Source organism: Drosophila serrata, unplaced genomic scaffold (genome assembly GCF_035046125.1).
Source record: "Drosophila serrata isolate PLE 108 unplaced genomic scaffold, ASM3504612v1 contig_362, whole genome shotgun sequence".
Classification (NCBI taxonomy): Eukaryota; Metazoa; Arthropoda; class Insecta; order Diptera; family Drosophilidae; genus Drosophila; species Drosophila serrata.
Window position 1 is genome coordinate 189351 of NW_028257260.1, and position 14749 is coordinate 204099.

General features: G+C 36.4%; 3 protein-coding genes across 5 annotated transcripts; 1 reads left to right on the forward strand and 2 right to left on the reverse strand.

The window, feature by feature from the left end:
* Positions 1–347: 347 nt before the first annotated feature.
* On the reverse strand, positions 348–8450 carry LOC110183238 (uncharacterized). 3 transcript variants are annotated; one of them, XM_086838979.1, is made up of 4 exons: positions 8312–8450; positions 2243–2420; positions 1992–2180; positions 348–900 (listed from the first exon to the last, which is right to left on the reverse strand). In XM_086838979.1, exons 2-4 carry the CDS (start codon positions 2357–2359, stop codon positions 721–723), a joined length of 486 nt encoding a protein of 161 aa, XP_086695105.1. In that variant the 5' UTR covers positions 2360–2420; positions 8312–8450; the 3' UTR covers positions 348–720. The 3 variants fall into 3 exon arrangements, with proteins under 3 accessions (XP_086695105.1, XP_086695104.1, XP_086695103.1); XM_086838978.1 differs by lacking the exon at positions 8312–8450 and adding an exon at positions 5654–5806; XM_086838977.1 differs by lacking the exon at positions 8312–8450 and adding an exon at positions 5654–5790 and having other exon boundaries at positions 2243–2409.
* Position 8451: 1 nt separating this feature from the next.
* LOC110183236 (hsc70-interacting protein 1-like) lies at positions 8452–13160 on the reverse strand. Its single transcript, XM_020951452.2, has 4 exons — positions 12836–13160; positions 12618–12760; positions 9605–10347; positions 8452–9509 (listed from the first exon to the last, which is right to left on the reverse strand). Exons 1-4 carry the CDS (start codon positions 13012–13014, stop codon positions 9309–9311), a joined length of 1266 nt encoding a protein of 421 aa, XP_020807111.1. The 5' UTR covers positions 13015–13160; the 3' UTR covers positions 8452–9308.
* A 201-nt stretch (positions 13161–13361) lies between these two features.
* On the forward strand, positions 13362–14720 carry MED20 (Mediator complex subunit 20). The gene is made up of 2 exons (XM_020951453.2): positions 13362–13885; positions 13941–14720. Exons 1-2 carry the CDS (start codon positions 13472–13474, stop codon positions 14295–14297), a joined length of 771 nt encoding a protein of 256 aa, XP_020807112.2. The 5' UTR covers positions 13362–13471; the 3' UTR covers positions 14298–14720.
* The last annotated feature ends 29 nt before the right edge of the window (positions 14721–14749 follow it).

Below are 14749 nucleotides of genomic sequence, written 5' to 3' on the forward strand. Positions count from 1 at the left end.
AATTCATTGTACACCCTAAAAGTATGCTACACCGTGCCCCTAAAAGTAGGCAATTCGAAAAATATGAAAAATTTGGTAGTGTGACCAGGTCGTAAACTTGTATTTTAGGCACTTATCGTCATCGAAACTTATCGATTTACTTACGTGGCGCCAACTGATCGAATATTTAAATTCAAATTCAAATTTGGCAGTTAACTCATATGGCGGGTAGCGCAATTAGATTTAAATTCAAATTCAACGGTTGTTGTTGTACATCATTTTGGTGGTTGTTGTAGCCAAAAACTTTACTTCAACCTATATTGTTGTTGAAAAATGTGGTTATTTCACGACATACACAAACACCCTTATAGAAAAACATATAGACACACATCTTTATTCGAAATACATGACAATCTGTTCGGTATAAAATAAAGTGAGACAAAAAAAAATGTGTATATATCAGTGTATAAGTAAGAGTAAGGGTAACTACCGCCAAAAAACATTTCACAGTACAACAAAGATTCCTCCCCTTGGCTGCCACTTTTTGTGCATCTGTCCCCCTCGATCATGGCTGCTGGCTCCAGAATCCTCTGCGTTATGGCTCCCGATCGGTGCGGGTGGATGCTTATATGGACATAAGATGGAAGGGCAAATGCTTCGAGATTGCAGATTTCACTTGAACACTCGCTGAGGGGCTGGGAGATTCCGAGTGGGCGGTGGGTATTGGATGCCTTAGATGGCCTAGATGCCGCGGTAGGACCGGTGGGCCAGGAAGGCACTGATGAAGTAGAGAACGGCATTAACCAGGCCCAGGACACCGGCCACCATATAAGCATCGTGCTTGACGTCACGCAACCGGATCAGCAGGCAGGTGGAAGAAGCCAGATACAAGATTGCGGCCACGCTGTGATAGATCAGCTCCTGTAAGAATTTAGGTTTGGTTTAAACTCAGAAATTATCAATTTATATATATCTCGATATTTGAAACCCAATAATTAGATTTAATGACGCGATAGACACATGTATGTGCAATAAATCTATATTTTTTTCATTTATGAGACCAATATTACGGGAAAGTAGATAAAGAAATAAATGTTTTCGAATATTTATACCGCTTGCAGGGTATTATAATTTCAGTTAGAAGCCTAAAACTGTGTGAAGGAGTCATTTCCGACCCTATAAATCATATATATTATTGATCAGCATCAACAGACGCATCGATCTAGCCATGTTCGACAAAGATTTTTTTTTTTTCAAAAATTTCAAAATTTTATTTTATTTTTTTTTTTACATCGTTAAAAATTTCAAAAATTGATAAAAAATTAGAATTTTTGAAGATATTAAATTTAGTATGCCGATTTATTAACCTAACAAAAACTAACATAGAACAGCTTTCCGAAGTAATATTAAGGCTTTTTTGGCTGAGTTATGAGTTTTATAAATTTTGATTTGTCAAAAAATATAGTCATATAAAAATTTTAATAAATATTGATTCAAAGACTGCGTTAGATTACCCAGCCATAGATATAAATCAATATCTTTATAAGTTTGTACTAGATTTTTTTGTATATGTAAAAATTGTGGGCAATTTTACAATTTTATAGTTATTAATCATGAAAATCGATATTTAAATCTATAACTTAATGTTTCAATATACATATGTGCTATACATTGATATTTTAATTATATTTCTATGCAACAAAAAATTAAAAACTCACAAAAATAAGAAAATAATATTAATTGATAGTCTTGTTGTTTACTAAATTATCAAAGATATTCTTTTTGATTTATCAGACCAATATAATAGGCAAAAGATACAAATAAGTAAAAATAAGTAAATATATCAATATTTATCGATAATATCTATACTTTACCCTATGAATATCTTTTATATAAATATATTTCGATATTATCTATACTTAAATTTCAACTGCAAAATTTATCAATACTTACAAATTCGATATATAACATTGTACGATAATTTCATTATGATATCATTAGGCTATACTCACATAGATCGTCTTTGCTATAATTCCACCCGTACTCAGCGACGTGAGACAGGCGAGTAGGAGACAAAAGGTCCCTATCATAAAAGTGGTGGCCATCAGATAATGGAACAGATCCTGCTGTCCGGAACTGTAATAATGGCGATATCCCTGATAGTTGTACGCCAAAATACCCACGATGGCCGCACCAATGATCTACACAAAATATATTGATTATAAATACAGTACTTGTATAGATAATTGTAGGTGGTACTTACCAGCTCGAACAGCTTAAGGATGCCAGGGAAGGTCTTCAGGTAGCCAGTGTTCAGAACAATATAGGAGGTGTTGGTGGTGCTGGTGGTGGTGCGTGTAATGGTCACGGAGTGCGACATCTTGGCTGGATTTCGGTGGTTCTCTTTGGAGTATCAAAAGGTGGGGGAATCTAAAAGGAAGCTATTATATTAGACTAATATTTAAAAGGTAACAAATAAAACCTCTGTTATCTTGGCTAACTTTATGACTGGCTTGTGACTCATTTGGGTTTCTCTTACGTTTCCTATGACACAGCCCTGCGGTGATAGTTACATTTCAAAAATAGCAAATATGAATCCAATTTCGATGCTTTCCTTGGCCAGCTGTTACAGATCGAACGACCCCCGCCCATTGTGTGTGTGTGTGTGTGTGTATTTCTTGCCATCTATTTTGTTTTGGATATTTTTGCGTTTTTGTCTAATTTTAAAATAATTTTCATTGCCGGCCTCGCGGACGAAAAAGCGCCAAAAAGCCAAAAGCCGAACGCCAAAAGTTATTGAAGCATCCATGGCGCATAGTGGAGGAGCCGGGAAAATCGGAAAATCGGAAAATTCTATTTACTTGACCGAAAGCACACCCGCACAGAGAATACAGCAGATAAATCGCCCGAATGGAGGCGGATAAATATAACGTCATGAACTTTATGGTCTGCTGCCGCCTGTTGTTCGTTGGAAAAGCTTGAGAAAAGCCAAACCCCAAAAAAAAAAACAAAAAAAAATTGGGGCACACACTTGAACATCTGTGGAGCAGAGGGGCGATATATGTATAATATATAAACATATATATAGTGGCCAGAGGGCGGGACATACATATGTCCATTTCGCAGATTCCAGATGTTCTTAGTTTTTCCCTTTTTCAAGAGAGTGATTTGGAATTCAAGAATTTATCGATCATCAAGGAATTTAAAGAAGAGTTCCTTCTAAACAATGCTCACTTAGATAACCTTATAAGTATTTAATCAAGTTATTACCTTTTTACCATATATAAAAACTAGAAGGTAAGCTATTTCCTTGCTGTTTATAAAAGGATCTTGAGATGGAATCGGAAAAAGATCATAACTAAATCAAAAGTGCATTAATAAAATATAATTTATAGGGTCAAAAGCAACTTCTTCATTGCGTTTTAAACTTCTAACTTAAATTATAATACTCTGCCAAGGGTAACAAAAAATAAATATATAATAAACAAAAACGTAAACAAACAACCAAAAACAGAAAACCAATTCGTAGAACGAACTTCGTAGCTCTTAGAGCTGTTAAGTAAATAAATCACATCTTCCAGATACAGATACAGATCCAGAATGTATAGTTTCTGTGAGTTGGTATTAATTGTTTAACTTAAAATAAAATAAACAAACACACGTCAATTTCTTTTAATCTAAAGGCTGCGAGAGTGTGTTTTAAAAAGAACAAAGTAAGCGAAGTAAAGAATTCTTTAATTACTTTTAAAGGTCTATATTTATTTAGAAATTTATTTCTGTCTTGTATAAAGCTTGGACTTTTTAAGTATATATTTATATACTGTAATTATTTAAATTCAAATTGATTCAATACAACAATAAATTACTTTAATATTCTTTAAATTTCTTTACTAAAAACTGAAACTTTACTGAAAACAAAACAAGAAATAATTAAAGTTTAATTTTTAAATGAAAGCAAAGATATTAATATTGAAACAATCTTCATAGGAAATCTGGTATTAATTCGAATTTAAAATATTAAAACACTCTGAGAACCATTTTAACAAGGAAACCAACTTTGGTTAGTCGAAGTTAAAATAAATTTGCAGTTTAAAATGAAATTATAAGATCAAATGGGAAATCGATCTTAAGTAAGCTTAAAATATTGGCATTCTTTAAATTTATATTTATTGATATTTTTATATGATATTTTCGAAAAATCAAAGTCAAAACTCATAACAAAGTCGAAAAATAATTGATTTAAATTCAGAAAGCTTTTACATGTTAGTTTTTATTGGGAAAACAAATCTGCGTACTCAATTTTAAATTTAAAAAAAAATCAAATTTTTTCGATGTTTTTTTTCAAAATTTTAACGATAACGGGGGTAACCCCTTATAAAATTTGCAAAAAATTACAAAAATTAGCTTTCTGTCGGAGATGGCTAAAACGATTCGTCTGTTGATGCTGATCAGGAATATATATGTTTTATAGGGTCGGAAATGATTCCTTCAAAGCGTTTTAAGCTTCTTACTGAAATTATAATGCCCTCCAAGAATAGTTATATACCCTATAGTTATAGTTCTTAACCCTAAGTCAGCTCTTAGTTTAAAATTAATTGTTAGCTTTAGATAAATCATAAAAATAGAAATGTTTAAGAATCTCAGTGCAAAAGGTTAATAAACCCCTTTCTTCTTAATTTTCCCCCAAATATTTTGTAATTAATACCAAGCATCTTAAGATCTTGATTTTGATAGGACTAAAAGACCTTCCTCAAGTGGCTTCTGTTCGCTGCAAATCGCAAATCGCAAATCGGCGTCGCATTACTCAAGTCGATGACGCCATCGAGTGACGCAATAACTTACAGACACCCCAACCCCCAGACCCCGACCATGATGAATATATATCATGATGATGATGATGTAGGCGATGATGATGCTCATTAGAATTCAGTAAAGTTTGTATAAAAAAAATACCAAAGGGGTGTGCCCCTAAAGAATTTCGGAATTTGAAAACCAAAACACAAAGCAACTTGGTAAAAAGAACCATGTGCGACATTATTTTCTTTTTGTTTTTAACAAAATCAGTCTTGTATGTTGATTAGGCGGCGGATTTCCGCCTGTTGAATCGAGGGAGGGAACGGGGAATGGTTCTAAACTTATGATATCATGCCAAAAATATTCATGGCAACAGGTTGTCTCTCTGGGCCTAGTTTGTAAAGTTAAGAGAGGAGGAGGGTTCGGGTGTCCAAGAAAAAAACAGCCTTTGAATTCTTCAAGATGAAAGGGAAGACTGGAAGGTGCCGCCGTCTATCTCAAAATCACTCTAATTAAACTATGTTCTTGTTCAACAGGAAATGCTCTCTCCCCAATTTAAGGGGGAATTCTCCTATTTGCCCTTGCATTTTGTTTTCTGTGTTTTTTTTGGGTCACTCACTGGAAGCAATGATATCATCACGTCCCATAATAATGCATTTTAATGTGGAAATACTTAAATGAAAAATAACATTTATGGACACGACTGGCCAAGGGGGGATTCGCAATTCCCCCAAAAATGCTTTTCTCACGGGCGGCTCCTCTCCTTCAAATAGTATACAAAAACAAAACAAAAAAACGAACAAAAATATATACATGTTCATATATAGTCCCAGTGAATTCTATATCTATATAGCACTCGATGTGTGTGTGTGGCTCTTACTTTTTTTTGTGTGTTTTTAAAAATCAGCGTAGGATATGACCAACTGGTAGTAGCTGAGAGTGTTAGCTTTTAATTTTTTGCGTCTTTTCGCGGGCACGTTGAAAACGAAACTGAAACCGAAAACTGAAAAGCAAAAGCTGCTTTGCCTTTTTGCTAGCACGCCGACAGAGCAGTCGACGGCGGCAGAGGCGAACGAAAACAAAAACAAAACGGTAGCGCAGAAGGTCTTTGCAAAGCTATGGGGTTACTGCAATTCGACGGGCTGACACCCTGGAAAGCTTTCCGAAATGAAGGGTAATATGACGGGGGGGGGGGAACAGGTGGTTTTAAAAATGTAATCAAAACCGATTAGTTTTATCCTCGCTTTAAGTATGAAATTAGTTTTCTATTCCTCCTAATTTTTTTCTTTTCCGCTTTGCCTGCACTGTATAAGTAATACTGAACGATTACAATCTACAAATTCAATTGAAAATAGTATCAATCAGTTTTCAAAGTCATAGAGATTTAAGCTTTTCGAAATAATCATTTGGATGTATCATGGTATTGATTTTGATCACGAATTTATAAATATATATAATTTATAGAATTGGAAAATTATCTTTTACTACGTTCCAAGTCTTTTACTAATAATAGAATGCACTGCAAGTGTACACAAATAATATTTTTTATTATAATATATATTATATAATATATTTTTATATCATTATTATTAGATTATAAGTATCACTGTTTAACAAACATCTTTAGAAAGAACTATTTCTACGATAACTGAGAATTCTTAAAATGATTGACATGGCCGAGACTACCCTACCTTTGGTGCACGGTACTCTGCAAGGCAAGTAAAAACGCCAACAAGTTGCGACGTGCTTTTGCTGAAAGGCGGCGACCGCGCTGAATTGACTGGCTATCGTTCGGTATAAATGTACCCTGACGTCATGATGTCATCCGGCGAGGGACGCAGCCCAGAGACGGGGACGGACCCGAAGCCGACAGCCTTAATATTTGTAATGCTCTTCAAGTGCAACTTGGCCTTAACCACGCCCCCCAAACGTCCTTCTACCAAACCCGCCCACTCACTCCCTCCCACCCAGAATTCGCAATTAAAAAGAAAGGAATTTATCGGTTGAACTCATCAAACTTTTCTTCTGACTCACCGCAGCCGGCGTCGTCGCAGATAACGCCTTAAGAGAGGGAACTTTAAGTTTATATTAAAACTATATACATATAGGAAGTACAGTTAGAAATTCTTATTGAGAGCAAGCCAGAAAGCTTAGCTTAAGCAACACTAATTTTGAGTTGAGAATAAAGTAGAGAACTTCGAATGTTCTACAATTTATAAGGTTTTATAAAAATAAATAAATAAGTTGCTATATAATTCAATTATTACATATTTGAACTCTTCCCTGAATGTATTATTTTTAATTTATTCTCAATTAAGGTCGATGATGAGTAATGCAAAGTGTTAGTTCAAGGAAAAGACGCTGACCATGAATGATAGGAGAAGATCTGAGAGTGAACTACCTCCAGAGTGGGTGGGTGGGTGTTAGTTATCAGTATTAATAACATTAAACAACAACAACAAACCACTTTTAGTTGGAAACGTAATGCAAAAGCAATGCGGATCGCCTTCGGGCAGAACCTTAGAACAAATGCAAATTGTGCAAATTTGCCTTTGCTCATCGTGAGTAACCGACAATTTATAGCTTTGGCATCAAATCAAAACATTTCTGTCCAAAACTCTGGACCTCTTGTGATCATAAAAAGTAAAAAAAATACTAAATGAGTCCCACATTGTTTGAATTTTAAGTGATTAATTTGTAATCTAAAAAATGCACAAGTAGTATTTAAATAATATTATCGCAGCTGTTAAATATGACCAACAGCTTGGTTTCGCTCACTAAAAAAATGAAAAGAAATGAATTGGCTGGGTAACTCTCGGACGGACCAGGAACATTTTCTTCATTTTGTTCATTTCCTGTGAGTGAACAAAATAAAGTTATTCACTTTACTGAGCAAGTGAAGATGTTCCTTCTAAGTCTCGCTTACTTAAAAATTGAAGGAAATTAATCGGTTGTTCAGCTATCGGACAGACCAGGAATATTGTGTTCATTTCTCATGGTTTGTTTACTTAACTAAAAATATTTCTTCTAAGCCGCTTCTTCATTTTCTATGTTTTACTGACTTAACATAATATTTTTTTTTTTTTTTTTAATTTTTATACCCTTCCACGGTTTTATAATTTTAATCAGAAACTTGAAACGCGTTAAAAGAGTAATTTCCAACCCTATATTAAATAAAAATTTCGATTTCAAGAATCTTGCAGAGGAAACTATAATTTTAATCAGTGAAGGAGCCATTTCCGACCCCATAAGGAATATATATTCTTGATCAGCATTAACAGCAGAGTCTATCTAGACATCTTGAAGAGAAAACAAAAATTTTAAAAGGGGTTACATGGTTAAAAATTTCGAAAAATTGACAAAAATAAAATGTTTTTTTTTTCTAATTTCAAATTAAGTATGCAGATTTATTAACCTACTAAAAACTAACATAGAAAAGCTTTCCAAATCAAAATGAATAATTTTTTGCCTTAGTTATGAAATTTTTAAACTTTGAATAGTCAAAAAAATGCATATAAAATATAAATAAATAACTCACCTGGTCTCCATGATGTATTTGGATCGGAATTACAGTTTCTCCAAGGGATGGGCACAATGACAATTAAATTGGTTGAATATTTTTAAACAGTGACCCCATTTGCAGATAAAAGCAAGGTGGGCACAAAAAGGAAGACACCATTAGCACTTCGGATTCTCGTTTATTATTAATTCCGTTTTGATCACTGGTTGAATGAATGTTTTACATGGATATATATGTTTGTTTTGTATGACTGTGAATGAGTAAGTGATTCGTGGGCGTGTTCTTTTTTCATTTATCGGATGGTTAAATGCATTTGCTTAGTACAATTATTCGTTATCATTACTCAAAATCCTACTCAGTACAATTTTGTTGAAACAAATTATGTTCTTTGCTGTGTTTTGCATATGGCTTTCGATCTTGTTATGTGTAGTCTTTAAGCCTCCCGTTAATTAAGGCTAACACTTAAAGTTTTATTTTCTTTGTTTTATTTTGGTTTCTCATAGATCTTTAGTTCAACACGACTGACCACCTAACCGAGTTGATTTGTTTTTTAGTTGTTTTAGTATAAGGAAACATTTTGCGTTTCCTTTATCCGAAAGGAAACTTATTGTTCATGTTTTCGTTTTTTTTTTCACATTTGATGATGAAAGGTGTTTTAGGAAAATGTTGCAATAATGTTTTCTTCATTTGTGTAGAGAAATATTTTGCATCTGAGTGTCTTTCTTAATGTTTTTTTTTTTTTTCATTTTCTTTTTCTTCTTTTTTTTGGTTTTTTTTATAATATTTTGAAGAGAAAGTGCTGGAAAATTTTCTAAGGCAGCAGCTTTTTCTCATTCCTTCTTTCCGTTTACATCTTCGCTATGTCTCCACATTGTTCATCTATTTGTTGTATCATCTGTCTCCCTTTTTTTCAATTCTATGTATCGCTCTACTGCTTCTTGTCGTGTGTATTGTTATCTGTTGTTATGTTTTGTTAACTTATTTTCATCGCCATATGTTTCATTGTTATGATTGATTAATCCAAGCCATCGTCGAAGAAATCGGCAGAGTCCTTCTTCTTGGTTTTCGGCTCGCTGGCCTCTTCGGCTCCAGTTTTGGCCTCCGACTGGCCAAAGGCAGCTCCGAGATCGCCGCTGGGAACGAACTTCTTGATCAGATTAAAGATCTTCGGATTCGACACATACTTGGATATGTTGGCTGGATTGGCCAGAATATCCTGTGGGGGAAAATATGATTAATATGTATATAGTAAAACAATAAAGGAAGCTAACTTCCGAAAGGTATCAATATATATATATATCAAAGTCATACCTGCATAGCAGCAGCCACCTCTGGATCCTTCATGGCTCCCAGCAAGTCACCCATATCGACGCCACCAGGCATACCGGGCATGCCACCAGGCATTCCACCAGCGCCGCCAGCTCCGCCTGGAAAACCGGGGAATGACGAGCCGCCTGGGAAACCGCCAGGGAATCCACCAGGGAAGCCTCCAGGGCCACCGGCTCCACCGGAATTGGCACTCTGCTTGGCCTGCTCCTTGCGTGCCCGTCGCTGAGCCCGCTGACGATCCTTGATCTTCCGCTCGGCCTGGCGGCGTTCCTGCTTCACACGATGCTGCTCAATCTTTTTGGCATTGGGCGTCACCTCGCGCAGCCATTCATCGGCCTCCTCATCAAAGTCCAGCTTGCAGGCCTGGCGCAAATCCTTGGCAGCCAGCTCAAAGTCACCCAGCAGGCGACGAGCACGTCCCCTGAACTTGTAGGCAGCTGCCGAATCGCAGTTCAGCTCCAGAGCCTTGTCACAGTCCCGGATGCAGGCATTCGGCTTCTTCAGCTTGAGGAAAGCCTGGCCGCGCTTAGCATGGAACAGAGCATTACCTGGATTCAGTTCGATGGCCTTGGTGTATAAGGCAATGGCCTCATCGAACTTCTGTTCGCCATAAGCGGATGCCGCCTGGGCACGCAGATCGCCGGCCTGGTCGACCTCCTCCTCAGTGGGCTCCTTGGCGGAGTCCCCCATCGGCTGTGCTGGCTCGCTGTCCGCCTCGATTACGCCTGCATATAAAAAAGAAAAAGTGGTGAGAAATCGTGGAAAAGTGGTTAATTGTGTATACTTCGAGACGATAAGTTAGAAAATAAATTGACAACAAATGGAGGCGCTTACTTAGAAAATTACAATATTCTAGGAAACTTGTTTCAATATGATTTTGATATTGTCAAATTATTTTACCACAAAATACGAACTGAAACTAACTTTGGAAAGCCGAAATTGTTATACCCTTGCAGTTTGCAAATGAATAATAGGGTCCAGACGAAAATCTATCATAAATATGCTTAAATAATCGCATTCTTTAAATCGATAGTTATCAATATTTTTATATGACGTTTTTTTTTCGAAAAATCTAGGTTTAAAAAACTCATATCTTAGCCAAAAAAGCATTAATATTAATTCGGAAAGCTGTTCTATGTTAGTTTTTGTTAGCTTAATAAATCTGCATACTAAATTTTATATCTTAAAAATTTTAAAATTTTTTATAAATTTTTCAACAATTTTAACGATGTAATCCCTTATAAAATTTTAAGATTTTTGAGAAAAAAATCAATTTTTGTCGGGCATGGCTAGATCGATTCGTCTGTTGATGCTGATCAAGAATAAATATGATTTATAAGGTCGAAAATGACTCCTTCACACCGTTTTAGGCTTCTAACTGAAAATTTAATACCCTGCAAGGGTATAAATATCACAGTTTGAATAAATAATGTTCCATCGTTTGGCTTAGGCATAGACCTATTAAACGCCTTGACAAAAGTTTAAGTAGTTATTTGTAAGTTTATTTTCTATAGTTTTTCTGCTACCAACGTTTATAAAAATTTATCAATCAATAACCATACGTCCATATGCAAAATATTTTTACTATTTAAAAAAAAAGAAAGGAAGCTAACTTCGGCCCGCCGAAGTTTGTATACACTTCCAGATTGAAATTCGATCACTAGGAATTAAAACAATATTAATATATTTATGTTAAAAAAATCAATTAAGTTATGCCTGCTTTCAATTCATTAACCTATCCCAATATTTCCCATATAATAATAACAGTTTTACAATCACAGTTTTGCATTTTCCTCTATTTTTAACTATCGTTTGTATGGCAGCTATATTATATAATAGTCCGATTTTCATAAAATTAAAATCGAAATTCTGAAATAACACCAAATGGCTTTATCTCAAATTTGATATAAATCTGTCGAGAACTAAAAAAGTTATAATTTTTTTTCTAAAATGTTTCCGATCTTTCCTATGGCAGCTATATGATATAGTCGTCCGACCTTCTTAAAAATAAATCCAAAATTTTAGACTTAAACAAAATGGTTATATGTGAAATTTAATGAAATTTTGTTGAAAACTGAAAAAGTTATATTTTTTTTTTTTGGCAATTTTTCCCATCATTCCTATGACAGCTTTATGACATAGTCATAAAACCGAAATTCTAAACTAATACCAAATGGCTTTATCTCAAATTTGATGTAAATCTGTAGAAAACTGAAAAAGTTATAATTTTTTATCTAAAAATTTTACGATATTTCCTATGGCAGTTATATGATATAGTCGTCCGATCTGGCCCGTTCCAAATTATGTACGAGTGAAATTATAAAGACTAACTGTAAAGTTTCATTGAGATACCTTTAAAACTGAGGAACTAGTTTGCGTAGAAACGGACTGACGGACAGACGGACATGGCTAGATCGACTCGGCTGTTGATGCTGATCAAGAATATATATACTCTATATGGTCGTAAATGACCGACTCATTCACTGCGTTCAAAAACGCTTCTATGTGCATTAAAATTAAATGACTAAATCATTTAGCTGTCATACATATCGGAAAATTCACATATATACTACATAAACATATATATTTTCGTTTAATTTAATTGAAATCGGTCGTAGAGTTATCATATTTGCGGTTGGGTTAAAGTGGAAATTGCAAGGGAACATAAAAAACCGTAATTTACATAAATACTTATCAAATAGCATTCTTATCCTATGCGAGCACCTGCAACCTGAGTGTAACATTTGAAAAATATACACCACAACCACAACTTAATCGAGTAAGTGCTGAAATCAGAGCTAATTAATATCCTTGCACTTCTATTTAGTTACGAAGCCACCCTACTGTGTTTCGATGTTTCCAGAAACAAAAACACAAACACGCACACACACACACTCATGTAGGCAAGCAAAAGTGATGACCCCTTATTGGCCCATGTGACTCGGCAAAAAAAAAAAAAAGATTGGCCCGCTTTTCACAAATGCACTCTACTCACCCTCCATGTCCAGTTCCACATCTGACTCTGGCTCTGACTGCGACTCTTCCTCGCTGTCCTCAGAAGCATTATTCTCGGCCTCAAAGCCGGGGGAAGCCGGCTTCTTGGCCTTTGCACCAGCATCGCCGCCAAAGGGGCATTTGCTGTGCAGACAAACACAATTAGTTATTGGAAAAACTCAGGTACCACATGGGAGCACAAGCGGGATATGCACTTACCTTCCGGCAGAAGCGTCGGGCATCTTGAAGTCACCCGCCGGCACAGTGCCACCGAATTTCTCAACGAAATCCTTCACGAACTGCAGCTGCGGCATGTTCAGCACCGTCGGATTCGAGTCCACGAACTCGATGAAGCCCTTGAGCTTCAAAAGGTCCTCGTGTTGCATTGGCGCAGCCATGTCCTTAACTTTTTAAATATGTACGTCGTGTTGAAATATATATATATGTATATTTAAGTAAAATATCAGCAAATGCGACTAGAATTTCTGGCGTTTTTCTTCTGACAAGCTAGAGATGTCAAAACATGGATGACACTATCGGTATTGGTGTTATCGATGTCTATCGATGATTTTATTTGAGTGGCTTTTGAAACGATAGTTCTAAACATAGTTTTTAAATGATGGAAATGCCTTGTTTTTAGTTTTTAACTTAATTGTGTTTTAAAATGATAAGAACAACTGCGTTTTTGCATTTCGTGACTCGTGAATCTTAGCATTACATTGGAAAACTCTGGCAACGCTATACCCGGCCGGTCTGTGCCATTTGCCTAAACTCGTTGAACGGTCACACTCACGCATTCGAGCAATAAATAAAATCGGTTTGTTTATTAATTTTCGTACTGAAGAAGACTGAGGCATGGGCGTGACAGTGCTGCAACCATATCCACTGCCCGAGGGCAAGTCCGGAGCGCACATAATCGACCAGCTTGGCAAGCGGCTGCTCGCCCTGGGCGCCACGCACTCTGGCCAATTCTTGGTCGACTGCGAGACATTCATCTCGACACCGCAGCCGCACAATGGAGCACCCGGACGGGCAGTGCATGTGCTGCACAACTCGGAGTATCCGGCGTCCACGTTCTCTATCATTGATAATGGCACCGGCAAGCAGGTGTCCCTCGTGGCTGATAATATCTTTGACCTGCTGATGCTCAAGATGACCAACACTTTTACGTCCAAGAAGCAGACGAAGATCGAGTCGCGGGGCGCCCGCTTCGAGTACGGCGACTTTGTGATCAAACTGGGCTCGGTCACAATGATGGAGCACTTCAAGGCATATGCTCTTACATTATATTTCATGTCTGCCTTTTCTAATTGATTCCTTTCAGGGCATCCTCATTGAGATCGAGTACAAGCCTTGTGTTATTCTGGCCTACTGCTGGGAGATGATACGCGAGGTTTTGCAGGGCTTCCTGGGCATCGGAGTGGCCAAAGAGTTTCCCACATATTTCGCCACTCAAACGATTATGACGGCGATGGGTCAGCAGCAGCTACATGCCAAGCATAATGATATCTATGAGCCAATGGACACGGTGAAGCAGTATCTGGAGCAATTCACCAACTATCGGAAGCATGTGGCATTGCACGGAGGCATGGTCAGCAGTGGTGGACAGGGTGGCTCCACAGTGGGCCAGCCGAACGTACATATGCCGCCCTCGGGTATGGTAGGCATGGGAAGGCCTTGATCCGCTGATGTCAAGTTGGAGCCACCGGATACTCCAGCAACCGACTGATGATCCAAACGAACTACCGGAGGGTTTTAGAAACCTCGGGAAAAGTATGTTCTTATCTAAGCTAAGGGTCTGTTTCGTCACAGGCATGTTTTAAATATTAGAGAGTGCTAAATAGCTGTAACTCAAGGAAAGTCATTAGCTAATAACCGATATACCATATTAAAAGTAATACGTAATTGCTTGAAATATTTTACGAATTCTGTGACGAAGCAACACACTCAAAGCTACTTTTAAAATATGTAGTATAACAGCTTATAAGGAACTTTGTATATTATACGTAGAGAGAAAATTAAGAGGTGTATTTATTTTTGTCTATAATATAAGCTCACATTTAGAAGAAATAAACCCCATAAATTTACTTTAAAGTGATTTTAATTAAGTGTTTGATTTTAATTAGTATGTTT

Coding starts and splice junctions, on each gene's coding strand:
- LOC110183236 (XM_020951452.2), bottom strand. CDS start 13,014: ATGGCTGCGCCAATGCAACACGAGGACCTTTTGAAGCTCAAGGGCTTC. Junction 10,348..12,617: donor TGTGGAACTGGACATGGAGG/GTGAGTAGAGTG, acceptor TTTTATATGCAG/GCGTAATCGAGGCGGACAGC. Junction 9,510..9,604: donor AGGTGGCTGCTGCTATGCAG/GTATGACTTTGA, acceptor TTTCCCCCACAG/GATATTCTGGCCAATCCAGC.
- LOC110183238 (XM_086838979.1), bottom strand. CDS start 2,359: ATGTCGCACTCCGTGACCATTACACGCACCACCACCAGCACCACCAAC. Junction 2,181..2,242: donor TCCTTAAGCTGTTCGAGCTG/GTAAGTACCACC, acceptor TATTTTGTGTAG/ATCATTGGTGCGGCCATCGT. Junction 901..1,991: donor TTATAGCAAAGACGATCTAT/GTGAGTATAGCC, acceptor AAATTCTTACAG/GAGCTGATCTATCACAGCGT.
- MED20 (XM_020951453.2), top strand. CDS start 13,472: ATGGGCGTGACAGTGCTGCAACCATATCCACTGCCCGAGGGCAAGTCC. Junction 13,886..13,940: donor CAATGATGGAGCACTTCAAG/GCATATGCTCTT, acceptor GATTCCTTTCAG/GGCATCCTCATTGAGATCGA.